General features: G+C 38.2%; 1 protein-coding gene across 5 annotated transcripts in view; it reads right to left on the bottom strand.

The window, feature by feature from the left end:
* UBR5 (ubiquitin protein ligase E3 component n-recognin 5) overlaps positions 1–21,260 on the bottom strand; it is a 135,354-nt gene that overhangs the window by 98,277 nt on the left and 15,817 nt on the right. For all 5 annotated transcript variants that reach the window (XM_082601317.1, XM_082601319.1, XM_082601318.1 and 2 more), the window contains exons 2-5: positions 2,774–2,818; positions 2,317–2,398; positions 1,769–1,845; positions 908–1,027 (exon numbers count right to left, since the gene is read on the bottom strand). In XM_082601317.1, coding sequence (XP_082457443.1) covers positions 908–1,027; positions 1,769–1,845; positions 2,317–2,398; positions 2,774–2,818 — 324 coding nt within the window. The remainder of the gene's footprint in view (positions 1–907; positions 1,028–1,768; positions 1,846–2,316; positions 2,399–2,773; positions 2,819–21,260) is intronic.

Here is a 21,260-nt window from a genome sequence, read left to right as displayed (position 1 = left end):
ACATTATCTCTTCCTTTTTGATGTCTAGTGTTAGTAATACATATAACATCTAGAGTTTTGCATCATATAGGACAATACTGTCATAGGTAATGACAGACAATTCATCTTATAAACAGATGATGTAAACTTACGGTATCAATAAGTACAGTACTGTTAATATATTTTCTCTTCAGGATTTTCTTAATAACATTTTGTTTTCTCTAGCTTACTTTATTATAAGAATACAGTACATAACACATATAACATACAAAATATGTATTAATCACCTGTTTATGTTAATGGTAAGGCTTCCAGTCAACAGCAGGCTATTAGTAGTTAAGTTTTGAGGGAGTCAAAAGTTACAAGTGGGTTTTTGACTGTGCAGGGGGTCAGTGCCCCTAACCCCTAGATTGCTCAAGGGTCACATATATATACAAATACTGAATCGTTATGTTGTACACTTGAAACTAATATAGTGTTATGTGTCAAGTATACCACTATAATGTTTTTAAAGTAAAAACTTCATTAAAGGCTGTAAAGTTCAGTTACATAATCGTTTCAAGCCTCACTAAATTAATTCAGAAAGAACTACCGTATTTGGACACTAGAAAGAAAGAAATGTTAGATTTTTTTTACCCAAGAATTAGTCACAAATGAGACCAAAGATAGTATCACTGAAAATTTTTAAATAACATAAATGACACGATAAATGCATGCAGCCATTATACATTTTTAGAAGGACAAAAACCTAGGTTAGCTGTGATTAGCCTATGTGGGTTTTTTTTTATCATGGTGGCTCACCATGAGCAACAGGAGCCCCTGCTCAGAGCTCGGGAGTTCCCTCACTGCATCGCTGGATAACACTGAAATGAGCACTCACAGAGCAATAACCCAGACCCGCGGACACCATCTTCTGACCACAACTTACCCCAGGGTGTTGCCTGCCAGCCTGCCCAGAGTCTCGGAACCTGAGAGAAACCACGGGGAGTCACTTGTCCTACCAGGCCTCGATGTCCTCCCTGCCCCCGAATTGCTATTCAACTTTGACCTGGGAAAAAAACAAAAGGTAGAAAAATCACAGAACAGTCCCAAAATCCCTAGGAACAAGCCTGGAATTCCAGGCCTCACTGCTCTGGGACTTACTGTGGTAAAATATCAGCCTAACAATTCTCTGATTACTGTTACTGAAATGGATACTTCAGATCAAAGAGCAAATCTAACAATTTCTAGCCTCATAACAATCCAGTTCCTGTTTGAAATTGTTTTCACGGTTTAACTGCAAATGAATTGTTCCTTAGATTTTTAAAAGTAATCATATTTTCCTTAGAAGCAGTCAACTGAAAGTCATCATACATTATCTAGCAACCTTTTTTATATGACGTCACTTATAAAGGCCAAAATTTTAAAGACTCCGTCATTTTCAAATTGAGCTACTTGATCTGGGAATATTAAAAGGGAAAAAACATGATCCGAAAAGTCAGTTCACTCAGAGAGCAGATCTGTCTTGGGCCCTACCACATACACACCATTCTTCTGGTAACCTATTTCTGTTAAGTGATCATTGACTCCTCTGCTACTTTCAATGCAAATATTTTAGCTATAAATCACTGCTTGCCTAAAAATTAAAATCAAACTATAAAGTAACCATTTCACTCTATTTTAAGCATCTCCTTTTCTACAATGCTTTTTTTCTTTTTCAATTTGAGTGTTCCCAAAATCAAAACACAGGTGTAATATAATACCTTTAAGAGCTAAATATTTATTAAATGGAAAGGACATAATGTCTTACCCATCATTATTGTCAGGTTTACCCAATTCCAATCGGTCTGGCTGTACTGAAAAACCGATCCTGCAAACTCTACCATCCTAGAAGCAAAGAAAATAGAAGAAACTTCCAAAGTAAAAATGTGTATTAAAACTTGAATGTATTCAATGAACAAATTATGTACCTATCACTGTCAATTCAGAAGGCAACAAATAAGCTCCCTTCTAGAACGCACTCTCACCTGAGCTGGGTAAGTATGGTTTGTATACATTATCATAAAACCAGTAAAAATAATTTAAAATATCTCCATCTAACAGAATTCAGAGTAAGGAAATGACTAGATATCAGGAACTTCTCCATTCTTTTACTAACTAGTTTCAACCTCTAGTAAATCATTTAAGCCTTCTCCGGGCCAGAGGATTTATACAATAAGGAAATGGAACTGGGTGGTCTCTGGAAGAACTACTGCAAGAAACTGCTGTTTTCCACGGTTGAAAAGGAAGACACATGATGATGCACAGCTGTATTTTAACATCCATTTTCATTTCCCTACCACAGAGTAAACGGTTTACCTCAAGAAGAAAGGCAGCATGATTTGGGCCCACCACACACTGTTTAATGGTAGCCTGTTCCAACACATTCAAAGGGGGATGGCTGGGAAATAAAGAAAAGTATGCAAACAAAATTATTTTTTAAATGGCAAATGCATCCTAGGGTTTTTTAGAAAATCCAATTAACAAAAGAAAAAAATTGCTAGTAAAGCCTGTTTTTAAAAACTAATATTTACATATTTTAAAGGAATAATTGAAAAAAATTATTATATCTACACAGTCATTATAGCTCTTTGGTATGGCAGAGTTTTTAAAAATCAGTATGAACACCAACTATAATTCAAATGAACGCAACCCATAAAAATTTGATAGTTAGATTAAAATTCTCTTAATAGCTGCTGCCTAAACATGAGTACTTTTTCCTAATTAAAACAAAATCATTCTTTTCAGGAAATGTAAAATATCTTAAATCTTTTACCTGTTTAAATTATATTTGTTCAGTTTCTCTGAAACTTCCCGTAACCTTTAAAAACAAAACAAAACATGAATAAACCACATGTACAAAGCCTTTGTAAGCAAAACAGTTCTGATTTGGTGATCTCTAACAGTAGCATACAAAAATTTTACTAAGCAAGAATGTTTTTTATATTATCTTTGATTTCTGTCCCAAAAAAGATCACAAGTCAACCCTGCAGTTGCCTTCCCTCACCACCTCATTTGCAACTTCAGTCATCATCATCTTAGTATTTTACAGATAAGGAAACTGAAGCTTCTAGAGTTTATTTAAAAAACCAGCAGGAGAACTGGTACTTGAACCAACGCTCAATGGAAAGCCAGTTTTTAAACACCGTATTACATATGCCAAGAGACTCTTGAATGTACACGTACATGATGAAATGAAAATATTTGGGAAGCACATATCTTTTAAGAACTTAATATAAAGAGGCAGAAACAATGCAAAAGCCAAATTGACTTAAGGTGAGAACAGTCTCAAAAGTTCTTTAAGGACCTTATGACACATAATTGTACAAATTAAAACCTTAGTGCCCATATCTATAAAATGAGGATAACACCTCACATTTTTAAGAGTATTGAATATGCTTAGAAAAAATCTCACAGGGCTGTCTAACAGAAAGATATTAACTCATGTTATCTATTATGATTTTGCTGTTTCTCTCAAAGAAACAGTCTTGAATTAACATTAAAATATTGTAATACTCATTTAAATTGGGCACTTTTGTGAACCTAAGGAAGCCATTTTATAATTCAAAGATGTATTCAAATGTAGAGATTTTAAGAGTTCAATTCTATTAAATTACCAAAACAAATGCCTTTGAAAACTTTTCCAGAAATTATTCTCTTAAAAATAAACTGAGCATTTAGGAACAACAGGGAAAAAAATTAGAACAGTAAATCAACAGGAAATTCCGTAAGTTTTGCTTTCTAGAGAGTGACAAAAATACGTGAAATCAAATTTCAATCATCCGTCCTAACAGATGAAAGTGGTATACATACTCAAAATTAATCATGCCTTAAAGCCAGTTTAGGATTTAAAAGCTACCACCAATCATATAACATATGGCCAAATAATCTAATTATTTTGATAAAGAGATTCTAATAGGAGCCAGCTGTCCTTCAATTTTACTTTATCCAGTGAAGTTCTAACCACCGTTCAATGAGTAGTATCTTTCAAACACTAAAATATGCATAAGCAAATGTCCAACACTAAATCGTATTTCTAAGCAAAAATAACTTTCAAATGATGCCATACTTAATTTGTCTACCAAGAAGTAAATACTCACTAGTGATTTTATTCTCACTCCCAAAGAATAACATCAGATCATGTGTGACTTGGCCCTCAATAACGTATTTTCATTTTTCTAGCCTTTCATTAACAAAAATGTGTCTTCTTCAGTCCTGTAAAGTCAAGCTTTTTGACCAAATCCCAGTTTGCTCATTTATAAGGCACGTATCTGTGTTTCAAGGCAAGATAAAACACCATAAGAATAATGCACTGTGGAACTCATGAGCTCTGAGAGAAGGCTGACTAGGAAATGGGGAGAAGAAAATAGACTAGAAGGCTCCAAACTGAGAGGCTCCATGCTGGGCAATAACAACAGCCCTGAGAAGACCTGGAGCAGAGGCAGGAGTTCTCATTCTCCTCAGCCCGCACTGACTATGAGTAATTTGAAAAACTCTTCACCAGACTACAGACTAGAGCCAGACTGTGAGAAAAGACTAAGAAAGGTTTTATTTCCCCGAAGCCACAGTAACGACACTTTCGAAAGACAACCCGTTCACCAGCGTACAACTAAACCCGTTCATCGCCATTCCTGCTTTCTTAGCCCAACACCGTCTCTAGCATTTTCACAAAGAATACGGGGTGGGGGGGTGGGGGACAAAACTCGTCAAAACCTTTTCAAAGCTGGGCAATAACTGAGATTAAGAATTAAATGATGCTTTCATGGCTCCAAATATCATTCCAAGCAAATAATATCTATAAAACTAAAGTAAGGTTTGAGGATATCAAGATGCTAGAAAATAACAAGTCAAGAACTCAAAAGCAAATTTCAGGTTAGGAAAGGGACAGTGGAAATGTTTACTGACATCACATTTTTTAATATTAAAAATCATGGTGGACTCCATCTGAAATGTACACCCATTTGTACTGGAAATAATACCCACTGGATAGCAAGAAATCTGGGGTTTACTCCCAGCTCATCTACTACCAACTGGGTTCATTTAAGCCCACTAAGTTTCCGGTCTCATCTACGTGAAGAAAGGCAATAGTCCTCTCTGGTTCTTTTCAGTCCTGAAATTGTTATGAATGTATGAAAAGCAAATATATCAATGGAAGATATTTATGTAATGTTTATATGGAAATAGCACTTACTGTCATATTCAATTTCATTTCACCCATCTGAAACTTTCACACACAAATTAATTTTACATGGACACTTAGAATATTTCCCCAAATATCAAATTTATTTAATTTCTTAAATTCAATCTGCAAAATTTACAGAAAATGTATCATTTTTCCAAATCTCAAGATAGTTATCATGACTAAATTGGCCCCATACACATTAGTTTACATGGATCCCAGATAACAGTAACAAAGAAATCGTCAGGGAAAGGGGGGGAAAAAAAGGTACTAACTATAAAATAAGGAGTACTTTGTTCCCCTTTACATTATAGAGTCTTCAGCAGACATGTAAATCCCAGAACCGCAGGCCACTGATCATACTCATTTAAATTTACTGAGTTACTAAATGTCTCTACAAAAGCCTCAGGCACTCATCTAATTTAAAGGATCTTCCTCCAAAAGCTTACAATGCTTCAAGTTATTAACTATATTTCCTCTCACTATATTAACAAAAGTTTTCCCTGTTTTTAAAGTAAAATGTAAACCACCCTACAGCTCACCAAATTCCATTTCAGAATAAATCTTTACATGTGATTGTGAAGCAAAACAATTTTAAGAACACAGCATAACATTACAAAATAACCTAACTCAGCATTTGATCTCATTTCAGAGACAGGCAGGAAAGCTTTTGTGAGGTGGCTATAACACACAATGGATAGGTAAGCAGTGAGCTTCTGACAATCCTTAGTACTCCTACACCAAAGATTTATTCTATATTCTGATTCAATAACCTATTTCATTCCTTCAAATTTATAGACATTTTACAGATCGAGAGGCTGGAATTTTTTTTGACCACCAAGGTAAGGTAACAGCAAACTGATGTTAATAGAGAAACGAGTATAACAGTACTTGCTAGAGGGTAACGTATTTCAAAGCTGCCCTTGAAATTCCCTACAATTTCAGTCTCATTTCCCCAAAATTTAACCTTATAATTTCAAAGATTAGTCATCTTTTGATGACCCTCCATTGACAGTAGCACTTAACACAGGTTCTTCAGTTTTACAATTCCCTGCCCTAATCCTAAATCCCCTGCCATCTGTTCAGACACACACACCCCTGAAATGAAACCTGTTAGATTCCTAGCTAAATTTCTAAAAGTAAAAAGTTTAGGTATATCTGGATTCCTAAAAGGCTCCAATTCTCCAGGACATAAAGATATTCCTGACAGCCCACCTTCTACAAGATGATCCTTTTGCTATCCCTGGAACTGTAAGATCAGGCATACCCACCCACGTTTCACGTGTATCAGTACTCACTTTAATGGTAGAAAGTGGCATAATCTGCCCCCAGTACATTTCCTCCAGGAACATTATTATTATTTCAGGCCCAGCTCAAATGCTACCTCCTCCATGTACTTTTCCGGTAGCTCTGATTTTCTTCCTACATAAATCTACAGCTTCTCCCTCACAAAGGACCTTTACTGTCTACTTGACATTCTACCGTCATTTGTGTTTCAATCTGAGCTAGCTTCAGACTTTAAGCAAAGAAGAGATAAAACTTACCAAGTATTTCCCCACTCTTCCACTTCTTTAGATAACAGTTCCAACAGTGAAAAATGTACAATAATACTTGTTACAATACATTTCAGAGGCAGAAAAGATTCCTGATATTCAACTCAACAAAACTACTCCTTAGGTCTTCCACCTCAAATTGAAGTTTAGAACATGCAAGAAAAGTGTGAACATACAGATTTCTTTTAGGATAGTCGCCCATATAAATCTTGTAAGCAAACTAGTTAACACAGAGAAAACATTTAATAACTCACCACTCACCAATAATCATATCAGCAAACTACCTTTAAAGTGACCTCACTCTACTCTCTAGATAACCATCCATGGAATAAAACTTTTACAGATCCATTTTGGAGTATAGGGCTTAATAATCCATACAAAGAAACAACAGCCAGAAACAACAGCCAGCCAAGGTTACCTACAACACTAAATCATAGACTCCTGCAGAAAATGTCTCCAAGATCACCTCTTGTCATCCATGTCAGAGAAGGCAGGTATTGCCAAAATGCAAAGGTACCCAGATTACCTTCTTGCAGAAGAAGAAATACTGTAGGAATATTTCTGGCCATTTCTCCAAAAGCAAACTATCTAAAGTTTAAAACTTAAAACTGAAGAAGCAATCAAAGGGCACTTTTTTTTTCCCCTCTTGGAGCAAAGACTATGTTACTAGATAGATGGCAGAGAGAGGCGCCAAACCCACCTCCAACCACAGAACATGGTCTTTCCACTATATCGTCGTGCTCTTTCCTGAGTACAGGGAGTCCGTCCACAACACTGTTCTTTTATACAAACTACTGCACCCCACTATATATATTGCCCCCTCTGAAATCACTCCTAGCATGCCAACTATCCACATCATCAACAATAACAATAAATTCAAGTTATCACACGATGGTCCTGCCTGGCAGCCACTGTAATGTGAGAAAAGGATGTACTTTGGGCATAGTTGCAGAGGGCATTTTGAGATGGTCATTTACTTGTGCCAGGCACATTCCCACCCCCACCAGCAAACTGAAAGCCTGGAGCTAGCTTATTCAATCCACTACAGTGGGCATCCCAACCCCAAATCCCTTTTCACACAGTCCTGGAGCAAGCCACCTAAGATATGCTCAAAGGGGAGGCCCTTGAGGGCGACTTGGGTGTAAAATGGAAGAAGTCAACTGAGTCTCCTCCTCACGCTGCACTGTGGATTTGTTTATGTGTGGACGAGATAAAGGCTTTCAGCCCACCTACCCACTCTGTGTTGTGACTTAAAATATTAGCAGCTACCTTGACCCATGGGTCTGACGATGGCTGGGAAGGGTCTGGAGGGATTAGGGTTGCCTTGGCCCAAACAAGAAGCACCAGCAGATTAGGGCTGATTCCCTTCATCTGTGTGATTATGAAAGACTCTCATTGTAGGCCTGAAATTTAACTTCAAGACATTCAATTTTCAGATACATTTTTAAAAATCCATTTTGTACTGCTTCTATGTGAGTTTAACCCTGATCATGGGTTCCCAACTTCAGGATTTCTCAGGAATCGGGGATGGAGGGAGGGTGGCTAATGAGAGAAGCAATACAGTTGTTTAGACAACATGCACAGAGAAGAAAAAAATCACTACACCAAAACTCAGCAAGTGATGGTTTCTAAAAGGTTGGTTAGAATGGAGAATCTGAAACCCTATTAATGAACTCTTAATACTGTTAATACTAAAACCCACTCGTCTGTCTTGCACTCTGAATAAATTTACCTCCATGCATGAGTCTCTTTAGATGTAAAATGGTACAGCAATGTAGCATAACATAGCATAGAGTGTATGAAAAATGTAATCCTGCCTTCCTGATAGTATTAGTACCCATGAGGAACTAAATGTTTATCATTTCAATAGGGGAGGGGGAGGCAGTGGAGGCAAGGATCAGAAGGAACCTCTTTAAGATTTATATGCAAAAGCTACAGTCAATTACTAAAAGGGGTGGGGGGGAGCCTTAAGGAGAAGTCACAAACTGCCACGCTACAGATGTACACATGATACTGAATCAAATGGCATTTTTAATTTTTAAAAGATTGTTAAAGATTCTTGGCCAACATGTAAAACTGGAAAATTTCAGACAGATTTTCAGATTTCTAGCTTCTCTTGAAAAATGAGATCTAGCAACCAAGCTTATATTGCCTAGTGGTGACTAGAGGTGCTCTTACCTGCCCAGCACCTGTAGGCATTTGAGTTTGAGACCACTGATACAAAAGATTATTCCTCCCACCCTCTAAAAAAGGATATTTCCTTGCTGAAGAGTAATCTGTTCAGTTTTATAATGCAAATCTCAGCTTGTCAGTTGATCCCTAATATATCTTTGCTTAGACATAAGTCTTAACCACATTTTATTTCTTTAAATTTGACTTAACAATTTCTCACTTTTTTGCCCACCCAAGAAAAAATGGTGCCAGGTAGCAAACATCTGACTTTACTTTTAAAAGACCCCCAAGTCACACAATGATGGCTTTTGTAGAGGAAAAAACCCATCTGTCAGCTTCCTGAATAACCAGTTATAGGCAGGACTTATACATACTTTGTGCTATGGAGAGAACAAATACCAGTTTATAAAATGTGTTCTTTTTACCCTAAATAAATAATACAGGACATTCAGCTTCAAGATACATTCAAGACCAAAAAAATAGAAGTTTCTAGATAAATACTGTAAACTGAGAAAATGATACAAATTTTAAATGGGAAATTCTTTTAATTCTTCCTCCTAAAATGGTTTTCAGTTGAAACTGCTCGAAGATTTCTATAAAACTAAGATGAGAAAATTCATGTTATAGAAAGAAACACTCTGAAACTATCATAGAAAAAAGACATTATACTTACAAATAATTTCTTCCCTTAACACAGAAAATATTCTGGTTAGACATTCCTATATAGTGCCATAAATAACATCTTTCATAATAAAATGAAAAAGAGACCAAAATCCCAAACTACTGTGCCATTTGAAAGATAAACACATCTGAGAAACTAAATGCTGAACACAAGAAAATGAGTCATTTTCCTTTAAAGCAAAACCAACTGTGTTATTTTCAGCTCCATTCAAAACAGGAAAAGGAAAATACACATGCCAAATGGACAAGAAATTCGGTAGGAAAAGATAAAAGATATGGCCTTTATACATTAATTCTTCTTGATAATTTCCTAAGTATTTCTGTCTCATCTAATTTCAATTGCTTAACAGCAAGACTATACATACGTACATGACTCAAACTTGGTTAACTTGTGTGCTAACAGGGTGAGAAGACTTCCTTTAGTGCTCCTGTCCAAAAAGTGTAGCATCCAGCTAAAATTTCAAAAGAAAAGTCTTGGTTTTTCTTCACCCTTAGGCCATAGCCACATTCTGAATATGTGCAACATCAAACCCCATTTTAACTCTACATACAAATCAAAGGTCTCATGAGATAACCGACAGACTTTGTAATATAAATACTACCATTTGGCAAGGTATTCAGTCCTTGAGATAGAACTCTAAACTGAAAATACCTGTGATGCAATCTGATTTTTCCATAAAACAAGACAATTAGGAGGTTAGGTTCCTGACCAAGGATCTTGATGCCATTAAATTCAGGAAAGCTTCTTTAAATGACACACACTGGGATGGCTTCTTGTTGCCCTTTTAACATCGAAGATGAAACATGGTGGAGTGGGAAAAGAATGGGCTGTGGCGTCAGACTAGCAAACCTGGGTTCAATTCCATCCCTTCCATTAATTGGCTCTGTAACCTTGGGCAAGCTTACTTTAACCTCCCAGAGCTTGGAAGGTATCTTGGTCTGTTAAATGGAGATAAAACCACTTGTCTGGTAGGGCTGCTATAAAGATTAAAGGTAATTTTGTAATGTACCTTGGAAAGAGCCAAGCACTTAAACACTCAATAAATGGCAGCCATTAGCATTATTACTGAACTATATTTTTCATCTTTGGATAGCTTGCTCTATATATTGCTGCTTCAAATCTGCCAAGTTCTAGCTTGAACCGGTTGCCAAACTAAATAGGGCCCAATTTGAATCTGGAGATCTTGTAGGAACCCGAGGAACCAGAGAATGACAGCTAAGTCTGGGAATTCTTGGAACCAGAAATCCGCAGACGCACTCTAACTCTGTGTATTTTGCGCGTGGGTTGTTATTTCACAAGAGTGAGAGGTTCCTTCTCTTCTTGCCCCTACTACCTCCAATCTCATCTCCTCACTCTTCCTGGGCACTCTATACCCCAAATATCACTATACTCTCCCAAGTCCTTCACTAGATTATACTCACAAAGTACTCTTTTTTTGGGGGGGGCACACCTCACAGCTTGCTGGATCTTAGTTCCCCAATCAAGGGACTTAACCCAGGCCACAGCAGCAAAAGCACCGAATCCCAACCACTAGACCACCTGGGAGCGCCATATTTTATTTTTTTTGTACACACCTATTCCTTCAGCCTAGAATAAACTATACCCCACTGCCTTCTACACGTCTATAGCTACTAGTCCCTGGCGGGTAGGCTGAAAGAACCTGTTGGAAACGTTAACTCACCTTTCACTCGAGGCTAAACTAGGCATTTCTCTGAGTCCCCTGGGGTATACTTCCTTCCACAGTACTTATGCTGTAACTACTTGTTTGATGAAATATTTGTCTCTTTCATGGCTTGACAAACTCTATGAAGGCAAGAACCGGGTTTTACTAATTTCTAAATCCCCAGCACCTGACAGCTGATGGATGGGGTGGCTGAACAAATGAATGGGCATTCATGTCCCTGCTCTAAGTCCTACACTGCTTCAAAATGGTGGATTTGCAGCTTTTTTTTCTTTTCATAGTCATTCTAAAGATTTTTAGCTGTTCTGCTATGAGACCAATATTATGAGACTAGGTTTTTTAAAACACACCAAAGGAATATTGTCCTAGAAAATAACCCCACGGAGGTTCTACCTCAAATCAAATGGTCCTACAATACTAAGAAGAATTTTTTACTTTAACTTTTTTTAACTTTCTTTGAGAATCATCCCTAGAAAGAGTTTACCAGACAGACAAGGAAATCACTCGGTACTTTACAGCTGGGGATACTCTCCCAGTCCCTCCACTTAGAGGACAGTCTTGTTCCTCCCTCCATCCCTCCCTCCTCCCCCTCCTCCGTGGCTTAATCTGGGATGGTGTTAAGGAAATGTACTGAAGGGGCCAAAAGGAAGCTGGAAGCAAAGGGAAGAGAGAAAGCGATGTCATCAGGAAGCAAAAGTACAGATAAAAGTCTGTGTGCAACTCGCCTGTATAAGTGCCTGAAACTGATAACATGAGTCTAACTGGCTAAGCACCTTAAAATGCAAACTAGAGAAAGTCTAATTACTGGACATCTATTGGCAAGTAATGCAATAAAATAGTCCAACATTTAATGCTGTGCCAAAATAGGAAGAATTGGATATAAATACCCATAATTAATTTTTTATTTGTTTGGGGTTTCTTTTTTTTTCCTTCGGTTGTTTAGCCAATCATCAGCATTGTAGCCATGAAAAGGCAAAGTTAGTGCCAACCAGGTTCTACCTAGATACCCAAAAGAACCCTGGGGTTTTTTTGAGTCTCAGCTCCACCATTAAAAAAGGAGCGTGACCTTGAATAGGTCATTTAACATCTCCTGCTCTCAAGTTTCCACCTCTGCCAAAAATGGTGCTTACCATATCTGCTTCACAGAGTTGTTTTAAGAATTGGATAGTATGTCACATGCAAAAGTAATGTGTACCATCTGAAATAACAGTGTCTAAACCTGGCTAATCATCCACTGTCTAAGGAATATTTTAAAAGACGTATTACCAGACCCCACCCAAACCTACTAAATCAGAAATCTCCAAATACAAGACTCAGTAATTTATATTCCGGCTAAATAAATTATGGCACATTCATAAAATGTCTCTGGAAGGTATAACATTTAGTCACCCATGAGGAAAGGAAGTAGGCAGCTAGGAAACAGAGCAGGGAAGGAAGCTTTTCACTGAGTGCCAATGTACACTTTTTTAATTTAAATCACATATTATCAACTCAAAATTTAAAAAAAAAATTTCTAAGCAACCCAAAGTGATGCTGATGATCAACTAAGTTTGGAAATCACTACTCTAAAATACCACGAATACATGTAAGGACTGCTTAAAACAGTCACAAGATTAATAGTCCATTTAGGGAGATATTAATAACCCTACTATTTCAAGTTTTGGAAATGTTGCTTAGGATAGCCCCCTCTTAGAAATTCACAATCCACATACCTCTATTAGATTCTGCTAAGTCCTAAAATAAAGAAACATGTTTACGCTTAATCCTGTGTTTTTCAAACTGAAGTGAACACTGTTTGGGAAACACTAAACATGGAACACAAACAGGCCATTCTTTCTAGTAAGGTCTTGGGGAACCAGAGGACATTGATCTGAAATCTAAGCTCCAAGAAGTAGTAGCCCCAAACCCTGGAGGGGGCCTAGCACAGAGAAGGCCTCCCCCTCCAAAAGGTAGAGCTCAGTAGTGACAAACTACCTTTCCTCTCTTTTTTCTTTAACTAAACAAAACTGATTTCCCTATTTTCTTACTGGGATTAAAAAGATAAACAGGGATTAAAAAGATAAACAGCATAAACAAACAATCTTACTCTGCCTAAAATTATATTGTTAACATATATCTATAGCAATTTTTTTAATCCAAATAACATGGCAACAGCATTTTTATTCCTTTAAGTAGAAAAATTAAAGATCTTTAACTATGATTCAAAATCATCTACTTTCAGGAGACAGCAACAGATTTCAATATTTCCCTTCTACAGTATAAGCAGACCTTCCTGGGCATCTTTATTCCCACAAAGCCAGACTAACCACGTGGGCTTTACAATCAAATTGTCCAACAACCTTGCTTATTACCTGGAGTGTGATCATCAGTGTACCCAGAGGGGATCTGAAAGCTGTAGCAAATAAATGGCTTCTTTGAAATCTGCACCTACTGGGGTTCTTAACACTGGGTCTCTAATTCAGAGATCCAAATCACAGTCATCAAAAAAAGGTCAAACCTACAAACCACCACAGTCAAATTTAAGGGCTTACCAGATCCCTTTTGTTTTTATCACTATGGCCCACAAAAAAACACAAATGTCTCCCCTCTGGCAAAACAGTTAACAAACCATAGCGAAGGGTTGGCTTCCCCCACCACCAATAAATGGGGTCCACCAGTAAATGTTTCCAATTCCTCACCTTACAGTACGTACTCAACCCAACAGAAGTGGATTCAACAGGCAGTCTCTGATTTACAGACTGACATTACTGATAAAGAGGGCTCTCATCCCATCTCAATCCCCACTCTGTATTGGCTAACCACTTAAACAAAAAACAAACACACACACAAAAAACGTGGTGCTTTTAGATAGCATGTGGATAATGATGTTAGAGAGCTAAGCCTGGGAATGAATATAAAGGATATTAGCCCATCTATCTGCCAATCCCTAATTATCATCCCCAGGCTGCTGGCATTTTCCCCTGGTTCGGGGTTGTTTTGGGCGGGCGGGGGGGGGGTTAACCTGAAAATCACTTCCTAGTCATAGATACAATATGCTCAATATGTCAGCATCAGGCACTAACAAGTTTATTGGTTTAATCCTCTCTTCATAACTAACTTCAACTTCCTGAAAAAGGAAGATGGTGGAGCGGCACTCCTGTAATCACCGCCATCTCAGACTGTCCTAGCAAACATTAGGTCAGAACAGCAATGCTTGCAAAACTCAGCCACCATCATCATAGCTACAATAAAGCTATGTACAGCGTAGCTCTCCTGGTTCCCTCAAAAAAAAAAATTGGCATCTGTAGTGTTTATAGAGCAAAACAGTTAACAAACCTAACAAAATGGAACCAGCTTACAATGAGATTACTATCAATAAATATTATCAATTCACAGTAGGACTCTAAAGTTGCTTTGTCCCCGACTAATTTCTCTACACCTCCTTTCTTCTCTTAGCACTGAGCACTCCATCAAGTTCGATGTGGGTAGTTAGTGAAAAAGTCTTCCATAGGTTTGGGTGGGACTGTTCCCTCCACTTTCCTTTCCATCTAAAGCTGAAAAAAGTAAAGTGAGTAAAACTAAAACAGAAGGAACAAGATGCACTGATATAAGATATGTACCAATTAACAAATATTGACTGAGTATTACGTGCAGGTATGCAAATCAGTGGGATGGCGGGATGGAAGAATGGCTGGAGTAGTGTTGGTATACTGTGCTCACTCCAGAAAACCTCGTCCACTCTATATATACAGCCACGAAAGACAACCGTAAAATAGAAAACCAAAAGACAAAGCTGAGATCAAATAAAAGAGAAACATCTCCACAGAAGGGAAATGATGCTCAAAGTGCTCCCTAGTGGAAGACTGGGTTCATCCTGTAAGGTGGAGTTACGCTCATGGTTTTGTTAGAACACTGTGGCTGAAAAGCTTAATAGTAACCACTAAAAGAACAGAAATACAATCTATGGCTTCCAATCAAAAGAGGAGGAAAAAAGGAAGGAAATGCAGAAAATTAGGAATCTTAACAGAGGAAAAAAAGGCAGCAAAATAAAAGATTCAGAAAATATGAAATTCAGACAGTAGAAATAAATCTACTTATTCAAATGGTTCATTGCACATATTAAAAGTCAAATATTAAGAGTGAAGGAAAAGGAAGTATTAATAGGGATAAGAGAGACACCACATAACATTAAAAGGAATAATCCACCAAGAACATTTAACATGCAAGAATTTCAATGTTCCTAATACCATAACCTCAAAAATATATCTAGTAAAAACTGACCCTTTGAGAAAATGTTAACTCCAATGAGAAATTTAATACACTTCTATCAGAAACTGATAGTTCAAGCAGACAAAATATCAGTAAAGATAGAAACTTTGAAAAGGAACATTAACAAGCTTAGTCTAACAAATAAATATATAGAAACCTGTCCCCCAACTGGGGTGTCACAGGTTTTAAGGCATAAAGCACATTCTGACTCCTAGACTTAACAGATAAATAAAACTTCCTTCAAATTATAAGAATAAACGTAAGGTTGCCAACTTTTCATCTTGCCTAGATTTAGAAAAAGCAACAAACTAGAACTACCAATATTGCATTAAAAGATACATTTCAAATTTATAAAGTAGAAAAGACAAATCTAAATAAAAAAATTTTCTCCCTAACCCACGGACTGTGAAAACTTTCTTAGAAACTGGCACCAACACAGTACTTAGTTTGGTATTTCTTAACTTTTATTTGATCTCAGAAAAACAATCATACAGAGTTTTTTCATTTAATATCAAGTCCTTGATAAAACAGTCTCTTTGTTTTCCATGAGAAAACAAAAAACTACAAGAGGTTGATTTACCTGTAATTACTCAATTAAGAGGTGACAGAGAGAGAGAGGGAGACAAAACCTCTCCAAGCCTCTATTCTTATCATCATATCACACTTGCCATGGGTCCAATTCAATCAACAAATACTTCCTGAATGCCCAGAGTTAAGTATTACAGGAAATAAGCTGCACTATAAAATACACTGGGGAGGGAGGGGAGACGAATGGTGGCACCACCTGAGGGGGTATCTACATACTTGGGAATGCTGCCCCTAATCATGAGCCACAGCTACAGAAAACTGTGTCATCTACCCCTTAGGAAGCCTGAGGAAGAAAGAAAAGCTGATACAATGCACACATCTCAAGTAGTGTACAATCTACTTGTAAAAACAAAGGATATACACAGGAAAACAAATAAAAAATAAAACACTGAACTAGCTGCCAAGATGAGTGCTGTAACCAAAAATTACTAAGAGAAGGCAGAATTCATTTTGCGTTGGAAGAGTTAGTGAGGCCAGGGCTTCAGGGGAGTCAGGATTTTGAAATGCGCCTTGAAGGGTGTTGAGACTCATCATCTCAAAAAAGGTGGCATCATCCCGCTGAAACCATTTATAAATATTTATCTAGTAAACAAAAAAAATGGCTCTTACACAACTAAAAAAGCTAAAGTTCTCCAGAACACCTCGAGAAGCCAAGAAGATTCTAAGATTTTAAATTATTTTTCTTACATATCGTCTACACAGTCGATAGTGCTAGAGCAGTCTGCTAGTCAAAATACAACTGCAAAAATAAACTATATACTGCCTTCCTGTGATCAACTATATTCAATATCCTGTAATAAACCATAATGGAAAAGAATTTGAAAAAGAACATAACGTATATAAATGAATCACTTTGCTGTACACCAAAAACTAACACAACATTGTAAATCATACTTCAGAAAAAAATTAAGTTAAATTAAATTTTAAAAATAAAAAAGGAGAAGAGACAGGACAAGAGAATACAACAGCAAGGCTGTCATCTACAAGTCAAGAAGGAGGCTTTCACCAGAAACCGACCATTATGGCACCCTGATCTCAGACTTCCAGCCTCCAGAATTGTGAAAAATAAATGTACCAGTTTATGGCACTTTGCTACAGCAACCCAAGCAGACTAAGACAACAGGTATGGAGAACCAGTGTATCCAGAATAAACAGAAATAATTTTCTTGTGTAGGACTTCTAGTTAAACATGAGTTATCTCCACCACCTCCTACAACCCCCCTAAAACAAGTGAATTTTAAAGTTACAAGGACAAAGAGAAAGAGAGAAGGCTAGAGCGCTCCAGCGAGAGATGCCAACAAAAGTTTTGGAAGCTGGAAAGCATATAGAGCAAGTGGCAAATGACTTAGCAGACAAAAGAAAATTGAAACCTGAAGTCTACAGGGCGGGCAAAGAGGAACAGACCAACTCTTAGAAACTGGAGGCACCAGGTACCTGTGAAGCCTGGGGGTGACCCCAAACAGGAAGTTTGCATAAGGAGCAGTTAAGGTCCCCTATAGACCCTATAGGTCTGAGGCTGCCCCTCCCAGACCCTGACTGAACTGTCCCTTACTTACAGAAATTCAACCAGAATAACAGCCTGGGGACACATGGCCAGGCAGGTACGGGGACACTGGAAGCCGTGAGAGCTGTTTGCTGAAATGAGTCCACCAGCTCCCATCCCAGAATGCTTGCAGCCACACTCTTAACTTCCAGGATTCCTTTCCCGAGAAACTGGCCCAACGGGAGAGAAAAAATCTTCAGCATAATATAAAACAAAAAGTCAAAGTGATAGACAATAAAGGGAGGAAAGATAAGTAAATCAGAGTGGCAACGGAGGTGTCAAACACCCAACTACTAGGAGTTCCAAAAAAAGAAAAATGAGAAAATGGATGAGAGAAAAATGTGTAACAAAATTTCCTGGATAGGAGCTTCCACAATATAGGCACCTACCAAGTGTCTGGGGCCCAAAATACAATTAATGAGAAAAGAACCTACTACATAAAGGCACATCAACATGAAATTTCTCAGCACCATGGACTGAGGAAAGACTCTCAAAGTGCTTTTTCTTTGGGGGTGGGGGTGGGGGGGGGAAGGTAAGTCAAGTTAAAAGGATCAGGAGTCAAAATGGCACTGAACTCCTTAAAAGAAATACTGGAAGCTATGTGACGATGCAATGCCTTCAAACTTTTGAAGAAAAATTATTCCCAACCAGAAATTTTATACCTAGCAAATAACAATAAGGACAAAATTAAATTTGCTTTCAACTAAATTTAAAAAATGGCACACTAAAGACAGAAAAGGGATAAGCTTTTAAAAGAACTTTTAAAACTATCAAAACTAGATCCGAAATGCCTTAAAATCTCACCAAAACAGTTAACTAAGTTAGAAACAAAAACAAAAAAACTTCCACTCTCCTGCCTTTTGGGATACAGAAAGTATGTAGAGTCACTTGTCCAACAGACCTCACAGCAGTGACTGTCATTTCATCTACAAAACTGATAGAAAAGTAAACATACCATTTGTGTTTAAAACGTATACGTGCAACTTTAAACATCTTAATTCTAAAGATTCCTGAATGTCCACAAAGACAGAGCTTGGGATGAGGGAGAAGAGCAAGTACGAGAGCAAAGAGCAAAAGCAAACGAAGAAAAGGAACCAAAAAACACCTGGGGACAAAAATGTCTTTTAAAAAACTAAGGGAAGCTCTATTGGGCTTGTGAAGGAATTACTTGCACACGCTCCCTGAAACCAGCAAGTCTAAAGGGCCTTGACCCTCCTTCTTCAAACTCTCTTAATAGTGTCTCAAGTTATTGGCTTGGCCATAGTCTATAACGTAGACAAGCCAGAAAAACTCTAACCACAGCAATCAGAACTTAAAAGCCTGACCTTTAAACTAAATCAAGGTTTTTGATCTGAAATACCAAGAAAGGATTGAGTCCCTCAACACATCCAGTAAATAATTTAGACCATAAATTCACTTCTGTGATGGCAAAGTTTACTTACACATTTAACCAACAGCATACAATATGCTTGCATACAATATGCTTAGTACAAAGCCTGGTACAAAACATTAGCGGCTCCTGTTACTGGCGTTACCATTTCTGACTGAATGAAAGAAAAGGAGGTGCTGAATGATAAGTAGGAACTGGTGAAAAAGGAATTTGGGGGAACCAGAGCTATTATGGGTGGGCAGTACCACTCTGGATGAAGACAGCAAAGAGTGACTCCAAATATCTACCGTTATACCCCATTAAAAACCACTGATTGGGCTTCCCTGGTGGCGCAGTGGTTGAGAGTCCGCCTGCTGATGCAGGGGACACGGGTTCGTGCCCTAATCCCGGAAGATCCCACATGCCGCGGAGCAGCTGGGCCCGTGAGCCATGGCCGCTGAGCCTGCGCGTCCGGAGCCTGTGCTCCGCAGCGGGAGAGACCATGGCAGCGAGAGGCCCGCGTACCGCAAAACAAAAAAAAAACAAAACAAAACACACAAAAAACAAAACAAAACAAAAAAAAAACCACTGATAGACATCTGAAACAGATCTCATTACTAACACATAAGACCAACTAGACATAACTGAAGTTCATGAATAAAACTGTACTTCTTAGCTCATGTGTACTGCAAAAATAATGTGAATTGGGCAGTGGTTGAGAGTCCGCCTGCCGATGCAAGGGACACAGGTTCGTGCCCCGGTCCAGGAAGATCCCACATGCCGCGGAGCAGCTGGGCCCCATGAGCCATGGCTGCTGAGCCTGCACGTCCGGAGCCTGTGCTCCGCAACAGGAGAGGCCACAACAGTGAGAGGCCAGCGTACCACAAAAAATAAATAAATAAATTAATAAATTAATAATAATAATGTGAACCCATGGCATCTATTAAAATCCTGGTTATCTAAACCTTTCCAAATTTCATTTAGAATTACCTCTATCCTTCCCAGTTATATATCAAATATCTACAGAAAGTGTAATAAAGATACTATGGCCCAGTGGACACTTTCTCTTTTGACATCCTCCAGAACTTCTCATCAATTCTACTCAATTTAGCAATTAATCATTTACTGCTTCGTCTCTATACTGCTATCCTACTTTTTTTTTTTTTTTTTTGCGGTACACGGGCCTCTCACTGTTGTGGCCTCTCCAGTTGCAGAGCACAGGCTCTGGATGCGCAGGCTCAGCGGCCATGGCTCACAGGCCCAGCCACTCCGCGGCATGTGGGATCTTCCCGGACCAGGGCACGAACCCGCGTCCCCTTAATCGGCAGGCAGACTCTCAACCACTGCGCCACCAGGGAAGCCCTGCTATCCTACTTTTTAACATTTCTATTTTATTTTCCTACTACACAGTAAGCTCCTTAAGGATGTAACCATGACTTAACTTTTTGCACATGTGGGTATTAGTACATTACAGGTACTGCATAGATTGACTAAAGGTACTAGAATATCATACAAAGAAGAGACTAACTTCACAACCTTTCTCAGCCAAACGACACACAAAGGATGGAAACAATTTAGCGTCACTATGGTAATGATTCTAATGTGTCCCCAGTCCACCATCTCACACCCTAGCATGTCCAGATGGAGAGTGCAACAAAGGCTTAATCAATAGGAACCAGCATACTGGCTTCAGAAATGAACAGTCCTAGTTTCAACACTCAACTGAGCATGGAGACTATCTGTCACTTTACGGTCCCCATTCCTCCACCAAACCTCAGGCTTTGGTGGGAAGAAAAGACACATGATGATGGGCCTGTCCTCTGCAAACAGATCAAATTTTAAAGCAATAAAAAAAAATTTATTCATGTAGGCACAAGGTAACAGTTAATGTACTGCTTTTAAAGGCTGGAGCACAGTCCTTTACTGAGACATTTTGTTTTTATCTACAAATGTTTAAAACTTCAGTTCACATAACAGTAACCCATGAGCCTCAGCAGCAGACCCTGTTAAATGGGCCTTAATAACTAAGGACCCCGTGCTTAGAGACCTACCACTCCACAGCTGTGCAGCCTGGGAGCCACGCTCAATTGCCTTCACCTCAAATTGCCTCTGCAACAGTGCTGCCAGGCTGCTATGAGATGATGTTTGGGAAACGTAGTGCTTCATATATAGTAAGGAGTAACAATGCTAAAAATGTTTAAAATGAGCAAACCGCATAATTTTCCAGACCAGCCTCTAAACATTATAT

This window comes from Mesoplodon mirus, assembly GCF_964341445.2.
Source record: "Mesoplodon mirus genome assembly, chromosome: 16".
In the NCBI taxonomy this organism is placed as follows: domain Eukaryota; kingdom Metazoa; phylum Chordata; class Mammalia; order Artiodactyla; family Ziphiidae; genus Mesoplodon; species Mesoplodon mirus.
The sequence above is the reverse complement of the archived record's forward strand: the minus strand, read 5'-3'. Positions and strand labels throughout refer to the sequence as shown.